Raw genomic sequence first — 16,160 nt, 5'->3', positions numbered from 1 at the left:
CCAGCCATACTTGAATCTCATGAAGAATAAAAAAAATACTTTGGCCCATCAAACTCTGATACCCCTTCCATTTGGTTGCAACGTCCAGACTCGACCAATCCAAGGTTCTTATGACCATCCTCCCATCTTCTGAAGTTGGTAGACATGAGCCTATCCAAATGTCCCATTCACCCATCACTTTATTGTAGCTGATCTGCATTGGTCCCCAGGCCCCAATGTTCAAGTTAAAATTCTCATCCTCGTGTTCAAATCCCTTCATGTTCTTGCTTTGCAACCCTGCAATTTCTAACTTCCTTCAGGCCCACTGGCGTGCCTCAGAATTCTTCCTTCCTCCAATTATCACATCTTTTGCAACCTATCCTTGGTTTACCCAACCATTGGTAGCTGTTCCTTTAGCAATGTAGATCCATGATCTAAAATTCCTTTTTAAATCTATACATGTCTCTTTTCCATTGTCTTTTGGGATCTTCCTTTACCTACACATTGACCTGACCTAATATTCTTGCTTTGGTTTAGCATTCAATTTCTTGAATACTTACACATCTGTGAAGCACCTTTGAGCATTTTTTTTTCTTTTAAAGGTGTTTGTATATAGAAGCTGCTGTTTCTGTATGAAGGCAGTCACGTTATTTTACTACATCTGATTATTTCAATATTGTTCATACTTTTTGATCAATTAATCTTATTAGCAGTGCCTTTGCACAGAGACTTAATTTAGTAATGTGCAAATTAACAATGCTTTTTTTTTTATTTCCCAGGACTCAGCCCTAGACTTTCGAAAGTAAACCTTTTCACTCTCCTTAGTTTGTGGATGGAACTTTTTCCAAACAATGATCAAAAGACAATTCAGGTACAGTATTTGTCCAATAGATCATACTGAATACAGCAGCTTAATAATATGAAAAGATGCACGGATAATATGTTGATCGATACATTATATCGCTTAACACCGACACATTGGGTTTTATTATTGGGCAGCACGGTAGCACACTGGTGGGCACCGTTGCTTCACAGCGGCAGGGTCCCAGGTTCGAATCCCGGCTTGGGTCACTGTGTGGAGTCTGCACGTTCTCCCTGTGTCTGCATAGGTTTTCTCCGGGTGCCCCACAAGTCCTGAAAGACGTGCTGTTATGTAATTTGGAGATTCTGAATTCTGCCTCTTGTATACCCGAACAGGTGCCAGAATGTGGGGACTAGGGGCTTTTCACAGTAACTTTATTGCAGTGTTAATGTAAGCCTACTTGTGACAATAAAGGTGATTATTATTATTATTGTTCTCATTTCCATAATCGATTAAGATAGTGCTTATATTATCAATCATTTAACGTATAACTCTAGTCAGATTAACTGCAATATACTTTTATGTACTTGAGCAGATTTTGTACATTGACTATTTATAGTCATAGGCTGGGTACTGTGCAATTCCACAGGCACATTGTACATAAATGTGTACATAAATTGAAGGACTTAAAAAAATATATATATATATTTTATTCGGGTATTTGAAATTTTTTAGATCTGTAACATAAACAATGATATCAACATGGTAAAATAAACATTTCCCCCCTCCAACCCAATCTTAATGCACCTCAACCATAAAACAACAATCCCCCCCCCCTCCCCTTTGGAATACTGCATCTGCTGACATTTTAATTTTCCCCGAGAAAGTTGACGAACAGCTGCCACCTCCGGGAGAACCCTAACATTGACCCTCTTACGGCAAACTTTATTTTCTCGAGACTGAAAAACCCAGCCATGTCACTAACCCAGGTCTCTACACTCGGGGGCTTCGAGTCCCTCCACATTAACAAGATCCGTCTCCGGGTTACCAGGGAGGCAAAGGCCAAGACGTCGGCCTCTTTCGCCCCTGAACTCCCGGATCTTCCGACACTCCAAAGATCGCTACCTCCGGACTCGGCACCACCTGTGTTTTTAGTACCGTGGACATTGCCTTGGCAAAATCCTGCCAAAACCCTCTCAGCTTCGGACATGCCCAAAACATGTGGACATGATTTGCTGGGCTTCCCGCGCACACCTATCCTCAACCCCGGCGAACTTACTCATCCTAGCCGCTGTCATGTGTGCCTGGTGGACTACCTATAATTGTATCAGGCTAGGCCCGGCACATGATGAGGAGGTATTAACCCTGCTTAGGGCATCCGCCCATAGCCCCGCCTCTATCTCTCCTCACAACTCATCCTCCCACTTGCCCTTAAACTCCTCCACCGGAGTTTCCTCCGCCTCCGAAAGCTCCTGGTAAATATCCGATACCTTCCCCTTTCCCACCCAGGTACTGGAAACTACTCTATCCTGTATCCCCCATGGCGGCAGCAGCGGAAAGGCCGGCACCTGTTTTCTCAGGAAGTCTCGCACCTGCAAATACTTAAAACCATTCCCTGCTGGCAATTTAAATTTATCCTTCAAAGCTTTCAAGCTGGGAAATCTCCCATCCATAAATAGATCCCCCATCCATCCAATTCCTGCCCTCTGCCAACTCCGGAACCCGCCATCTAGCCTATCATAGATCGGGGTCCAAATCGATGCTCCCTCCACTCTCTTGTATCTCCTCCATTGCCCTCAGAGCCGCCACTAACACCGAACTTGTATTGGGCCGGCAAGAATGGCAGAGGTGCCATTACCAATGCTCCCAGACTGGTGTCTTTACATGACGCTGCCTCCACCCGCTCCCATGCTGACCCCTCCCCCACCTCCTGATGTTCAGAATGGAGGGTCAAAGCGCAGAAGAGCAATAGTAATAGGGGACTCTATAGTCAGGGGCACAGATAGGTGCTTCTGTGGATGTGAAAGACATTCCAGGATGGTATGTTGCCTTCCTGGTGCCAGGGTCTAGGATGTCTCCGAATGGGTAGAGGGCATCCTGAAGGGGGAGGGCAAACAGGCAGAGGTCGTTGTGCAGATTGGTACTAATGACATAGGCAGGAAGGGGCATGAGGTCCTGCAGCAGGAGTTCAGGGAGCTAGGCAGAAAGTTAAAAGACAGGACCTCTAGGATTGTAATCTCGGGATTACTCCCTGTGCCACGTGCCAGTGAGGCTAGAAATAGGAAGATAGAGCAGCTAAACACGTGGCTAAACAGCTGGTGTAGGAGGGAGGGTTTCCGTTATCTGGACCACTGGGAGCTCTTCCGGGGCAGGTGTGGCCTATATAAGAAGGACGGGTTGCATCTAAACTGGAGAGGTATAAATATCCTGGCCGCGAGGTTTGCTAGTGTCACACGGGAGGGTTTAAACTAGTATGGCAGGCGGGTGGGCACGGGAGCAATAGGTCAGAAGGGGAGAGCATTGAGGGAGAACTAGGGAATAGGGACAGTGTGGCTCTGAGGCAGAACAGACAGGGAGAAGTTGCTGAACACAGCGGGTCTGGTGGCCTGAAGTGCATATGTTTTAATGCAAGAAGTATTACGGGTAAGGCAGATGAACTTGGAGCTTGGATTAGTACTTGGAACTATGATGTTGTTGCCATTACAGAGACCTGGTTGAGGGAAGGGCAGGATTAGCAGCTAAACGTTCCAGGATTTAGATGTTTCAGGCGGGCTAGAGGGGATGTAAAAGGGGTGGCGGAGTTGCGCTACTGGTTAGGGAGGATATCACAGCTGTACTACGGGAGGACACCTCAGAGACTACTGAAGGAGGCTGGAGAGGAAATTGCTGAGGCCTTGACAGAAATCTTTGGATCATCACTGTCTTCAGGTAATGTCCCGGAGGACTGGAGAATAGCCAATGTTGTTCCTCTGTTTAAGAAGGGTAGCAAGGATAATCCAGGGAACTACAGGCCGGTGTGCCTTACTTCAGTGGTAGGGAAATTACTGGAGAGAATTCTTCGAGACAGGATCTACTCCCATTTGGAAGAAAATGGACGTATTAGTGAGAGGCAGCATGGTTTTGTGAAGGGGAGGTCGTGTCTAACTAACTTGATAGAGTTTTTCAAGGAGGTCACAAAGATGATTGATGCAGGTAGGGCAGTGGATGTTGTCTATATGGACTTCAGTAAGGCCTTTGACAAGGCCCCTCATGGTAGACTAGTACAAAAGGTGAAGTCACACGGGATCAGGGGTGAGCTGGCAAGGTGGATACAGAACTGGCTAGGTCATAGAAGGCAGAGAGTAGCAATGGAAGGATGCTTTTCTAATTGGAGGGCTGTGACCAGTGGTGTTCCGCAGGGATCAGTGCTGGGTCCTTTGCTGTTTGTAGTATATATAAATGATTTGGAGGAAAATGTAACTGGTCTGATTAGTAAGTTTGCAGATGACACAAAGGTTAGTGGAGTTGCGGATAGCGATGAGGACTGTCAGAGGATACAGCAGGATTTAGATTGGAGACTTGGGCGGAGAGATGGCAGAAGGAGTTTAATCCGGACAAATGTGAGGTAATGCATTTTGGAAGGTCTAATACAGGTAGGGAATATACAGTGAATGGTAGAACCCTCAAGAGTATTGAAAGTCAGAGAGATCTAGGTGTACAGGACCACAGGTCACTGAAAAGGGCAACACAGGTGGAGAAGGTAGTCAAGAAGGCATATGGCATGCTTGCCTTCATTGGCCAGGGCATTGAGTATAAGAATTGGCAAGTCATGTTGCAGCTGTATAGAACCTTAGTTAGGCCACACTTGGAGTATAGTGTTCAATTCTGGTCGCCACACTACCAGAAGGATGTGGAGGCTTTAGAGAGGGTGCAGAAGAGATTTACCAGAATGTTGCCTGGTATGGAGGGCATTAGCTATGAGGAGCGATTGAATAAACTCGGTTTGTTCTCACTGGAACGAAGGAGGTTGAGGGGCGACCTGATAGAGGTCTACAAAATTATGAGGGGCACAGACAGAGTGGATAGTCAGAGGCTTTTCCCCAGGGTAGAGGGGTCAATTACTAGGGGGCATAAGTTTAAGGTGAGAGGAGCAAGGTTTAGAGTAGATGTACGAGGCAAGTTTTTTTACACAGAGGGTAGTGGGTGCCTGGAACTCGCTACCGGAGGAGGTGGTGGAAGCAGGGACGATAGTGACATTTAAGGGGCATCTTGACAAATACATGAATAGGATGGGAATAGAGGGATACGGACCCAGGAAGTGTAGAAGATTGTAGTTTAGTCGGGCAGCATGGTCGGCACGGGCTTGGAGGGCCGAAGGGCCTGTTCCTGTGCTGTATATTTCTTTGTTCTTTGTACCCACTTCCTAATCATGGCTATATACAAAGCCCGAAATAGTCTTATTCACCCGCTTGAAAAAGGCCTTGGGGAGGCACTGAAAGACAAACAGAAATCTAAGGAGGACCGTCATTTTCACAGTCTGTACCCTCCCCGCCAGTGATAGCGGGAGCATGTCCCATCTCTTAAAGTCCCCTTCCATTTGTCTACCAACCGGGATAGATTTAACTTGTGTAGTACCTCCCATTTCCGGGCCACCTGGATTCCCAGATATCGAAAGCTCTTCCCTACCATTCTAAGCGGCAGCTCTCCCAGTCTCCTCTTTTCTCTTGCCTGGATCGCAAACATCTCGCTTTTCCCCATGTTTAATTTATACCCCGAAAAATTGCCAAATTCCCCCAAGATTCTCATAACTTCCCCCATCCCCTCCAACGGGTCCGAAATGTACAAGAGCAGATCATCTGCGTAGAGCGAGACCCGGTGCTCCACTCCACCACCACCACCCCCCCCCCCCCCCCCCCCCACCCCCCACCACCCCCACCGAACCAGCCCTTTCCAGTTTCTAGAGGCTTTTAACGCCATGGCCAGAGCAAACAGTAACGTGGAGAGGGGGCACCCTTGCCTCGTCCCTCGGTGTAGTTCAAAATACCCCAACCTCAGCCGGTTCGTACGCACATTCTTTACTGGTGCCTGATAGAGCAACCGAACCCAGTCAATAAAGCCCTCACCAAACCCAAACCTTCCCAGTGCCTCCCATAGGTAATTCCACTCCACCCAATCAAAAACCTTCTCCGCATCCATCGCTGCCACCACCTTCGCGTCCTCTCCTTCTGAGGACATCATAGCATTTAGAAGCCTTCGAACATTGGCCTTGAGTTGCCTGCCCTTAACAAATCCCGTCTGGTCTTCCCCTATCACCCCCGGTACACAGTCCTCTATCCTTGTGGCCAATATCTTAGCCAGCAGTTTGGCATCCACATTCAGTAGAGAAATCGGCCTGTATGACCTGCATTGCTCCGGATCCTTCTCCCGTTTCAGGATCAATGAAATCGAGGCCTGCGACATTGTTGGGGGGAGGACTCCCTTCTCTCTTGCTTTGTTAAATGTCCTCACCAGCAGTGAGCTCAATATCTCTGAAAACTCCTTATAGAATTCCACCGGGTAGCCGTCAGGCCCCGGGGCCTTGCCCGACTGCATGCCCTCCAGCCCCTTGATTATTTGAATTGAAGGACTTTGACCCAACAGGGGACTTCTCCAATTAAAGTACTTTTCCCAAAATTATTTTTTTGCATAAGCCGGAGTAAACAGTGTGGGCAGGATTCTCCGTTCCCCGATGCCCATTTCGTAATCGGCGATTAGGCAGAGAATCACTTTTTACGATGGAATCGGGGCAGTGCCTTTTTTTGGGACGGCCTCAGGATGTCACCTGAAGGCCCTTCCCCCTATGCTCCGCCCCCGATGGGCCGACTTCCCAACCATGCGGGGGACATGTGGTCTTAGCGGTCAGGAACCCGGCGTGGCAGCTGCGGACTGTGTCCAGCGCCACCACAGTCAGGCAGGAGCTGTGCTGCTGGCTGAGGGGGCTTCAGGGGGGGCTGGTGGTGGGTGTCCAGGGGGACACTATCTGGCAGGTCGGGTCTGCGCACAGCTGGTGCCATGTTGTACGATGCAACCACTCCAGGTCGTCGCATGCGTGGCCATGGACCCAGCAATTCTCTGGCTGTTTTTGTCGTGGAGGCTGGGCGTTTTATGTGGCGCGGCTGCTAGCCCCTGACCGGTTGGAGGATCGGCGCTGGGGTTCTGCTGATATTTTTGACATGAAACGCCACAAATCCTCCGGACTTAGCTTGAAAATCGGAGAATCCAGCCCTGTGAGTTAATTGAATTTTTCCTGTTGAGCTGAGACTTTGTTATTGGGCAATTAAGAGGACCATGTGTAGATTTTCACAGCATTGGACTTTTGCATGCATTGCATATGTTATATGTAATAAAAGCTGATACTCTGAGTTACCAAGCAATTGTGCAGCTACCAACATACTTGATGTCACTTAATATACTTTCTCCGATGTTCTGTTAATATATGTGCAAATTGTACATGACAAGTGCCAGAAAATCATGCACAGAATGAATGGTTCTCCGGGAACTCATTTGCTTATTCTGCTTTTTCCAGCTCTCCCAAAGGAAACCAGCTTAGTTTCTTTTTTAAAATTCAATTACAGGATATAGGCGTCGCTGGTTATGCCAACGTTTATTGCCCATCCCTAGTTGCCCTTCAGAAGGTGGTGGTGAGCTGCCGTCTTGAACCACTGCAGTCCCTGAAGAGTAGGTAACACCCAAAGTGCTGTTAGGGAGGGAGTTCAAAGATTTCGCCCCAGCGACAGTGAAGGCGATATTTCCAACTAGGGGTGGTGAGTGACTTTAAGGGGAACCTTCAGGTGGTGGGTTTCCTTTTCCAGATGGTAGTGTTTGTGGGCTTGGAAGGTGCTGCCCAAAGAACCTTGGTGAATTCCTGCAGTGCACCTTGTAAATGGTACACACGGCTGTCACAGTTTGTCAGTGGTGGAAGGATTGAATGTTTATGGAAAGGGTAGCAATCAAGCGGTCTGATTTCTCCTGGATGTGTTGAGCTTCTTGAGGGTTGTTGGAGCTGCACTCATCCAGGCACGTGGAGAGTATTCCATTACACTGCCTACTTGTAGATGGTGAACCGACCTTTTTGGGGGATGGTGGGGGGGCGGATGTCAGGATGTTAGTTACTCACTGTTGGATTCTTAACATTTGACCTGCTCTGCTGGCCATAGTATTAATAGAGCTAGTCAAAGGGCGGCATGGTGGTGCAGAGGACCTGGATTCGGCCCCGGGGTCCGTGTGGAGTTTGCACATTCTCCCATGTCTGCGTGGGTCTCGCCTCCATAACCCAAAGTTGAGCAGGGTAGGTGGAGTGGCCACGCTAAATTACCCATTAATTGGAAGAATTAAAAAAATATGGCAGTCCAGTTCAGTTTCTGATCATGGTAACACCCAGGATGTTGATTTGTGGGGATTTCAGTGATGGCAATGCCATTGAATGTCAAGGGGCAATGGTTAGATCCTCTCTTGTAGGAGATGGCCATTGCCTGGCACTTGTGTGGCGCAAATGTAACTTGCCACTTGTCAGCCCAAACCTGGATATTGTCCTGGTTGACACCTAATTTTTCATGATGCTGGTGTTGCTCCTGGCATGCTCTCCTGTACTCTTCATTGAACCAGAATTGATCCCCTGACTTGGTGGTAATGGTAGAGTGGGGGATATGCCGGATCATGAGGTTGCAGATTGTGGTTGAATACAATTCTGCTGCAGCTGATGGCCCACAGTGCCTCATGGATGCCCTGTCTTGAGTTGCTAGATCTGTTTGAAGTCTATCCCAATGAACATGGTGGTAGTGCCACACGATACAATGGAGAGTATCCTCAATGTGAAGATGGGACTTTGTCTCCACAAAGACTGTGCGGTGGTCACTTTTACCAATACTGTCATGGACAGATGCATCTGCAGCAGGCAGGTTGGTGAAAATGGGGTTGAGTATGTTTTTCTTGTTGGTTCCCTCAACCATCTGCTGCAGTTCCAGTCTAGCAGCTCTGTTCTTTAGGACCTGGTCAACTCAGTCACTCTTGGTGATGGACATTGAAGTCCACCACCCAGAGTATATTCTGCACCCGAGCCACACCAAGTGCTTCCTCCAATTGGTGTTCAACATGGAGGAGTACTGATTCGTCAGCTGAAGTGGAAGGTACATAGTAATCAGCAGGTAGTTTCCTTGCCCATGTTTAACCTGAATCCATGAGACTTCATGGGGGTCCAGAGTTACTGTTGAGGATTCCAAGGGCAACTTCATCCCGACTGTATACCACTATGCCGCCACCTCTGCTGGGTCTGTCCTGCCGGTGAGACAGGACATACCCAGGAATGGGTCTGGGACCTAGTTTGTAAGGTTTGATTCTGGAGTATGACTATGTTGGGCTTTTGCTGGACTAGTCTGAGACAGCTCTCCCAAATTTGGCACACGCCCCCAGATGTTAGTAAAGAGGACTTTGCAGCATCGACAGGACTGGGTTTACCGTTGGTCATTCCTGATGCCTAGGCCGATGCTGGGTGGTGTAATAAGTCCACGGAGGCAGAAGTCCCGTCACCAGAATTCCTTTTATTTACAAACCCAACAGCTGAACAACCATGACCATTCAGTCTGCTGTCTACACCGGGAGTGCAGAGGATCTGAACTCCCTGTTATACTCACAGAAAGGGGTACCCTGATTGGGCCACTAATTAGGGAACTCATATTCTAATTGGCCAATCTCAAAAGCCTGGCCTAAGTCATTACACCCCCCCCACCCCCCCAAAGTCCGAGGAGCCCCCATGGTCCTCGTGCCTCATGGGTCTCCTGCTTCGTTGTTGCGCGGGGTCCGGCTCCTCCACTTCAACCTCTGACGTAGGGGGGGATATAACGGCTAGGCACCCGTCTTTTCCGATGTGAGCGTCTGAGGGGCGGTTTGCCCCTTTCCTCCGGCGGCAGTGGTACAGCTGCGCATCATCCACGATGTCCATATCCGAGTCTGATGTCCTCACCAGTGGTGTCGGAGGGGCGTGAATAGTTTGTCGGGGACGACTCTGCGCGGTCCTTGGTATGCTGGTCTGAGTCAGCTCCGGAGGAGGAAACTAATCTGAGGCCCGCACCTGGTCCAGGTGTTTCTTTATTACATGTTTTCCCACACGTATCTCATGCGACACAGGTCCTGTCCTGGCTTTGACTGTTCTTGCTACCCATGTGGGGTCATAAGCATAATTTTTGACCCATACATTTTCACCCGTGTTGAACTGCCTTTCTCGGCGAGTGTTGTCATGGTCCCTGCATTGAGCCTCTTGGTGTCGCTCTGTTCTGCCACCTAAATTCGGGAATAGTAGACTCAGCTGGGTTCTGCGTCGTCTGCCCATGAGTAGCTCTGCCGGTGCTATTCCCGTTGTGGCACGTGGGGTTGTTCTGTAGTCGAATTGCCAGCGCAACAGTTTGGTGTCCAATGCTGCTGCTGACCGTTTCTTCAACCCGATTTTTAAGGTCTGGACGGCTCTCTCCGCCAAACCATTCGATGCCGGGTGGTATGTTGCCACCCTTATGTGCCGAATGCCATTCGACTTCATAAATTTTGTGAAGTCCTGGCTGGTGAAAACCGATCCATTATCCGAAACTAACACCTCAGGGATACCATGAGTTGCGAACGAGGTGCAGAGTTTTTCAATGGTAGTTGTTGAATTTGCAGAGTTCATTTTGTAGACGTCCAGCCGTTTGGAATGGGCGTTTACTATTATAAAAAACATTGAACCCATAAACGGGCCTGCAGAATTGACATGAAGTCGTGACCATGGTCTACCCGGCCATTCCCATGGGTGCAGCGGGGCTGCCAGTGGCACCTTGTTGGCATTCTTGGCACCGACCTACCAATGCCACTATGTCTGTGTCCAGGCCCGGCCACCAGACATAGCTCCTGGCCAGCATCTTCATTTTTGAGACTCCCGGGTGCCCATGATTTAGTTCAGCCAGTATGGCTCGACGGCCTTGACTTGGAACGATTACTAGATCCCCCATGGCAGGATCCCGTCTTCCACGGTGATCTGCTCTCTTCTGCTCCAGTAAGGGTGGAATTCCGCCTGGACCGGTCTTTCCTTCTCCCCAGTTTGCACCATGTGTTTTATTTTTGATAAAACCGGGTCCCTTTGGGTCCATAAACAAATGTTATGTGCAGCCACTGGAAGGGTGTCCAGGAAATGTAACGTTATTACTGTTCCTCTATTTTGGGTACTAATGGCAGGGCTTCCGGTAATGGCAGCCTGCTTAGTGCATCGGCATTTGCCACCCGGGTTCCTGGCCGATGCTCCAGTTGATACTGGTACACTGCCAGTAGTAGGGCCCAGCGTTGGATCCGGGCTGAAGCTATTGGTGGTATTGCTTTGTCTTCTTTCAACAAACCCAGCAATGGCTTGTGGTCTGTAATTATAGTGAATTTATGCCCGTACAAGTACATAGAACATAGAACATAGAACAATACAGCGCAGTACAGGCCCTTCGGCCCACGATGTTGCACCGAAACAAAAGCCATCTAACCTACACTATGCCATTATCATCCATATGTTTATCCAATAAACTTTTAAATGCCCTCAATGTTGGCGAGTTCACTACTGTAGCAGGTAGGGCATTCCACGGCCTCACTACTCTTTGCGTAAAGAACCTACCTCTGACCTCTGTCCTATATCTATTACTCCTCAGTTTAAAGTTAGGTCCCCTCGTGCCAGCCATATCCATCCGCGGGAGAAGGCTCTCACTGTCCACCCTATCCAACCCCCTGATCATTTTGTATGCCTCTATTAAGTCTCCTCTTAACCTTCTCTCCAACGAAAACAACCTCAAGTCCATCAGCCTTTCCTCATAAGATTTTCCCTCCATACCAGGCAACATCCTGGTAAATCTCCTCTGCACCCGCTCCAAAGCCTCCACGTCCTTCCTATAATGCGGTGACCAGAACTGTACGCAATACTCCAAATGCGGCCGTACCAGAGTTCTGTACAGCTGCAACATGACCTCCCGACTCCGGAACTCAATCCCTCTACCAATAAAGGCCAACACTCCATAGGCCTTCTTCACAACCCTATCAACCTGGGTGGCAACTTTCAGGGATCTATGTACATGGACACCTAGATCCCTCTGCTCATCCACACTTTCAAGAACTTTACCATTAGCCAAATATTCCGCATTCCTGTTATTCCTTCCAAAGTGAATCACCTCACACTTCTCTACATTAAACTCCATTTGCCACCTCTCAGCCCAGCTCTGCAGCTTATCTATATCCCTCTGTAACCTGCTACATCCTTCCACACTATCGACAACACCACCGACTTTAGTATCGTCTGCAAATTTACTCACCCACCCTTCTGCGCCTCCCTCTAGGCCATTGATAAAAATGACAAACAGCAACGGCCCCAGAACAGATCCTTGTGGTACTCCACTTGTGACTGTACTCCATTCTGAACATTTCCCATCAACCACAACCCTCTGTCTTCTTTCAGCTAGCCAATTTCTGATCCACATCTCTAAATCACCCTCAATCCCCAGCCTCCGTATTTTTTGCAATAGCCTACCGTGGGGAACCTTATCAAACGCTTTGCTGAAATCCATATACACCACATCAACTGCTCTACCCTCGTCTACCTGTTCAGTCACCTTCTCAAAGAACTCAATAAGGTTTGTGAGGCATGACCTACCCTTCACAAAGCCATGCTGACTATCCCTGATCATATTATTCCTATCTAGATGATTATAAATCTTGTCTCTTATAATCCCCTCCAAGACTTTACCCACTACAGACGTGAGGCTCACCGGTCTATAGTTGCTGGGGTTGTCTCTGCTCCCCTTTTTGAACAAAGGGACCACATTTGCTGTCCTCCAGTCCTCTGGCACTATTCCTGTAGCCAATGGTGACATAAAAATCAAAGCCAAAGGTCCAGCAATCTCTTCCCTGGCCTCCCAGAGAATCCTAGGATAAATCCCATCAGGTCCCGGGGACTTATCTATTTTCAGCCTGTCCAGAATTGCCAACACCTCTTCCCTACGTACCTCAATGCCATCTATTCTATTAGCCTGGGGCTCAGCATTCTCCTCCAAGTACTGGTGAAATTTCTTCACCACGAAGATCACAGCCAGTCCTTCCTTTTCGATTTGGGCATACTTTCGTTCTGCTGCTGCCAGCGTCCTGGAAGCAAACGCTATAGGTCGGTCCTGTCCGTTTTGCCCTGTGTGCCAAAACTGCACCAATGCCATTTGGAGACTCATCATACATGAGCACCAACTCTTTGCTGGGGTCGTAGTGTGCCAAGACGTTCTCTGAGGAAAGCTGTTCTTTTATCTTCTTGAAAGCCCTGTCTTGGCAGGCTGAAGTTAAAAATTCACCGCTATTCTTAGAATTCCCCCTATACCAAAAAGGGTCAACATTCTAAATGGTGAACAGGAATTCTCACTTCCTGACTCCTATGCAGGCTTAGGTGGGTGCTATTCATGTCAAACTATGTTTTCAAGTTATCCCCCGGTATAATCCATACCTTCACAGAAGAACTTTACCTACTTAGTAGCATCGATATCCTGGGTCCTGCATTGCTAAGTAAATAAAGTAGGCTTTGTAATAACCACTGTTTCAGGTTAAAACTTTTAAGTTATTTTATTATTATATATTTTTTCTTTTAAAAGATGCAATCACTGTGTTTACAGAAAAGTAAAAAGATCTTGCTTTTGGATCCTTCTGGTTGGTTGAAGGGACCTTCAGGCCCACCTTGGCAATCACTCGTCTTTAGCTTTGGTCTTCCTCAGATGTTTCGCTGTTCTGCTCGGTTGCTATGCTCTATCTTTCCCATGTACCGAGCTGTGAGAGCTGGCTCTGCTGGCTGTCTCTTTGCTGACTCTGCCTCCTCTTTAAATTCTGGTCTTCCTTAAATGTATTAGCTGTTTTAGCTTGGCTGCTTTGTTCTGTCCCTTTCCCATGACCGAGCTATGAGAGCTGACTCTGAGCTGACTCTGAGCTTCTCTTGTTCCTTCTCTGCTTCTCTGCCTACTGTCCCCTTTTTTAGGGTTTATATATCTTTAAAACAGTTATTAAGTTTTTAGGACTTTATTGTAAAGTAACTTTTATTTCACTTGGATTGTAAAAGGTACCTTTAATCTGAATTTTTCTAACACGACTTAGTATTCATTTTGAGCATGACCTCATCTCATAGATCTTTGATTACATTGTTTCCTTTGTGATGTTCAAAAATGCTTTGATTTCAAAGGGGTGTTACTTTTAATTCTTGTCATTTCTATTGTTTTATTATTATCAAATTGTGTCCCCCAGCTCATAATTTTGACTTTGATTTGGATCTAATTTGTGTTCTCGTAGACACGTTGTCTCCAGCTTCCCATATTCACCTGGTGTCAGCAGAATTTCACCTCTAAACATTGTCACCTAATTCAACTGAACCTCATCCATTCTTTTCCATCTGCTTACTTAACTTCAATGAAGGTGTGAAATATTGCTTTTAGCTTTATACTAAAAATTCAATTGGTGGTGAGTTAAAAGACTTGCTCACATTTAAACATTTTTCACCTAATTCAACTGAAAACCTTATTCATTCTTTTCCATCTGCTTACCTAACTTCAAAAGAAGGTGCGGAACATTGCTTTTAGCTGTATACTAAAATTCACTGATTGTGTCTTGAAAGACCTGCATGTTTTGTTTGCTAAGCCTGCTTGACAAAGGCTTTTGCATTTCACAGCCCTCTTCTGCAGCTGCTGTTAACCCTTCATGGGAATTTTCCCTACATTCTCTCATGTTTCTTAGATCAGGTATTGCCAGACTTCCATGTTTCAAATGACATATTTTTTCATATTTTCAATTACAGGGCGGACCACTCCCAGGCTTGTCCATTTTTAGTAATTGGTGTAGGGGGTCCAAGATGGAAGCTCTATTCTGTATTAAATTTCTATAATATGTCACCAGTCCTAAAAAAGACCTTAACTCCTGGATTGTGGTGGGGGCCGGGGCATCTTTAATCGCCCTTACCCGGTCCTTTGGAGGATGTAGCCGTGATTTGTCAACCTTGTACCCCAGATAGGTTACTTGAGGTGCTAGGAAAACCCATTTCTCCCTCTTTAGGCGCACGCCTGCTACTGAAAACCTCCTAAGGACTTTCTCCAGGTTTTGCAGGTGTCCTGCCTTTGTTTTTCCTGTAATGAGGACATCGTCCAGGTAAATGGCGACTTGTGGTAGCCCTTGCAATATATTCTCCATTGTCCTCTGGAATATCGCACAAGCCGACGATACCCTGAAGGGTAATCTTGTATACTGAAAAAAGCCCTTCAGGGTGTTTATCGTTGAGAATTTTTGGGACTCTTCGCCCTGCGTCAGCTGTAGATATGCGTGGCCTATATCCAGCTTTGAGAATAGGAGTCCTCCAGCCAGCTTTGCATACAAATTTTCAATCCGGGGAATTGGGTATTTGTCCAGTTGTGAATAGCGATTAATTGTTTGAAATCTCCACAAAGGCGGACCGAACCGTCCGGCTTAAGGACAGGCACTGCCCACTCTGCAAACTGGACCGGTTTTATTATTCCCTCACGTTTTTAATAGTTTGATTTCCATATCGAATTTTTGCCTTAATGCGAAGGGTACTGGTCAGGCCTTGTAGAATTTTGGGACTGCCTCTGGATCTACATGCAATGTCGCCTTTGCTCCCTTTATTGTTCGGAGCCCTTCTCGGAAAACCTCTGGGTATTTGCACAGGAGTATGCTTAGGCGGCCATTTTCCAGCTGGAAAATGTTTACCCAATCCAGCTGGATCTCTTTTAGCCAGTTTCGTCCCAATAAGCTTGGCCCCACATCTTTCACTACCATGAAAGGCAGCCTAACCAGTTGCTCTCCATAAGCCACAGTTACATGCGTTGTGCCCAACACACTCAGTGGTTCCCCTGTGTATGTCCTCATTTTTGCCAAGGTCCTGGTTAGGAATAAGGGTTTTCGTCCAGTGCGAATTTTATTGAATACATTTTCCCCTATCACTAATACGGCTGCTCCAGTGTCGACTTCCATCAGTGTGGGACGTCCATTCAACCTTATGGATAATTTAATGGGTTTTGATTTCACCATCGTTACACAATTTAGTTGTTCCTCGTCGGAGGTAGGTGGGACTTCTAGGGTATGCATTCTCCTGTACCCCGGCATATGTGACCTTCTCCAAGATGATGGTTTTGGGCTTCTATTTCTCCTTTCTGGCTCCGATCTTTGGCAACAACTACAATATTTTGCCGGGCGGAAGACTGCAGGGGCTGCCATCTGTCTGGAGCTAATTTTCCCTTGCTTGGGAGGTCTTCTGCGAGTGGGCCTGGTTAACTTAGTATCCGAGTCGTTCCTGAGGGTGGCTATGCAGTTGCCTATTCCCCCAGCTGTAGTCCCT

The 16,160-nt window shown here is 47.3% G+C and overlaps 1 protein-coding gene across 1 annotated transcript in view; it reads left to right on the top strand.

The window, feature by feature from the left end:
- The window catches only part of cdadc1 (cytidine and dCMP deaminase domain containing 1), a 131,367-nt gene that overhangs the window by 36,965 nt on the left and 78,242 nt on the right, over positions 1 to 16,160 (top strand). The window contains exon 2 of the mRNA XM_072514244.1: positions 759 to 850. Coding sequence (XP_072370345.1) covers positions 759 to 850 — 92 coding nt within the window. The remainder of the gene's footprint in view (positions 1 to 758; positions 851 to 16,160) is intronic.

The sequence above is a fragment of the Scyliorhinus torazame genome, chromosome 8 (genome assembly GCF_047496885.1).
Source record: "Scyliorhinus torazame isolate Kashiwa2021f chromosome 8, sScyTor2.1, whole genome shotgun sequence".
NCBI classification, from domain to species: domain Eukaryota; kingdom Metazoa; phylum Chordata; class Chondrichthyes; order Carcharhiniformes; family Scyliorhinidae; genus Scyliorhinus; species Scyliorhinus torazame.
Note: the sequence above shows the minus strand (reverse complement) of the source record. Positions and strands in the feature narration are given on the sequence as shown.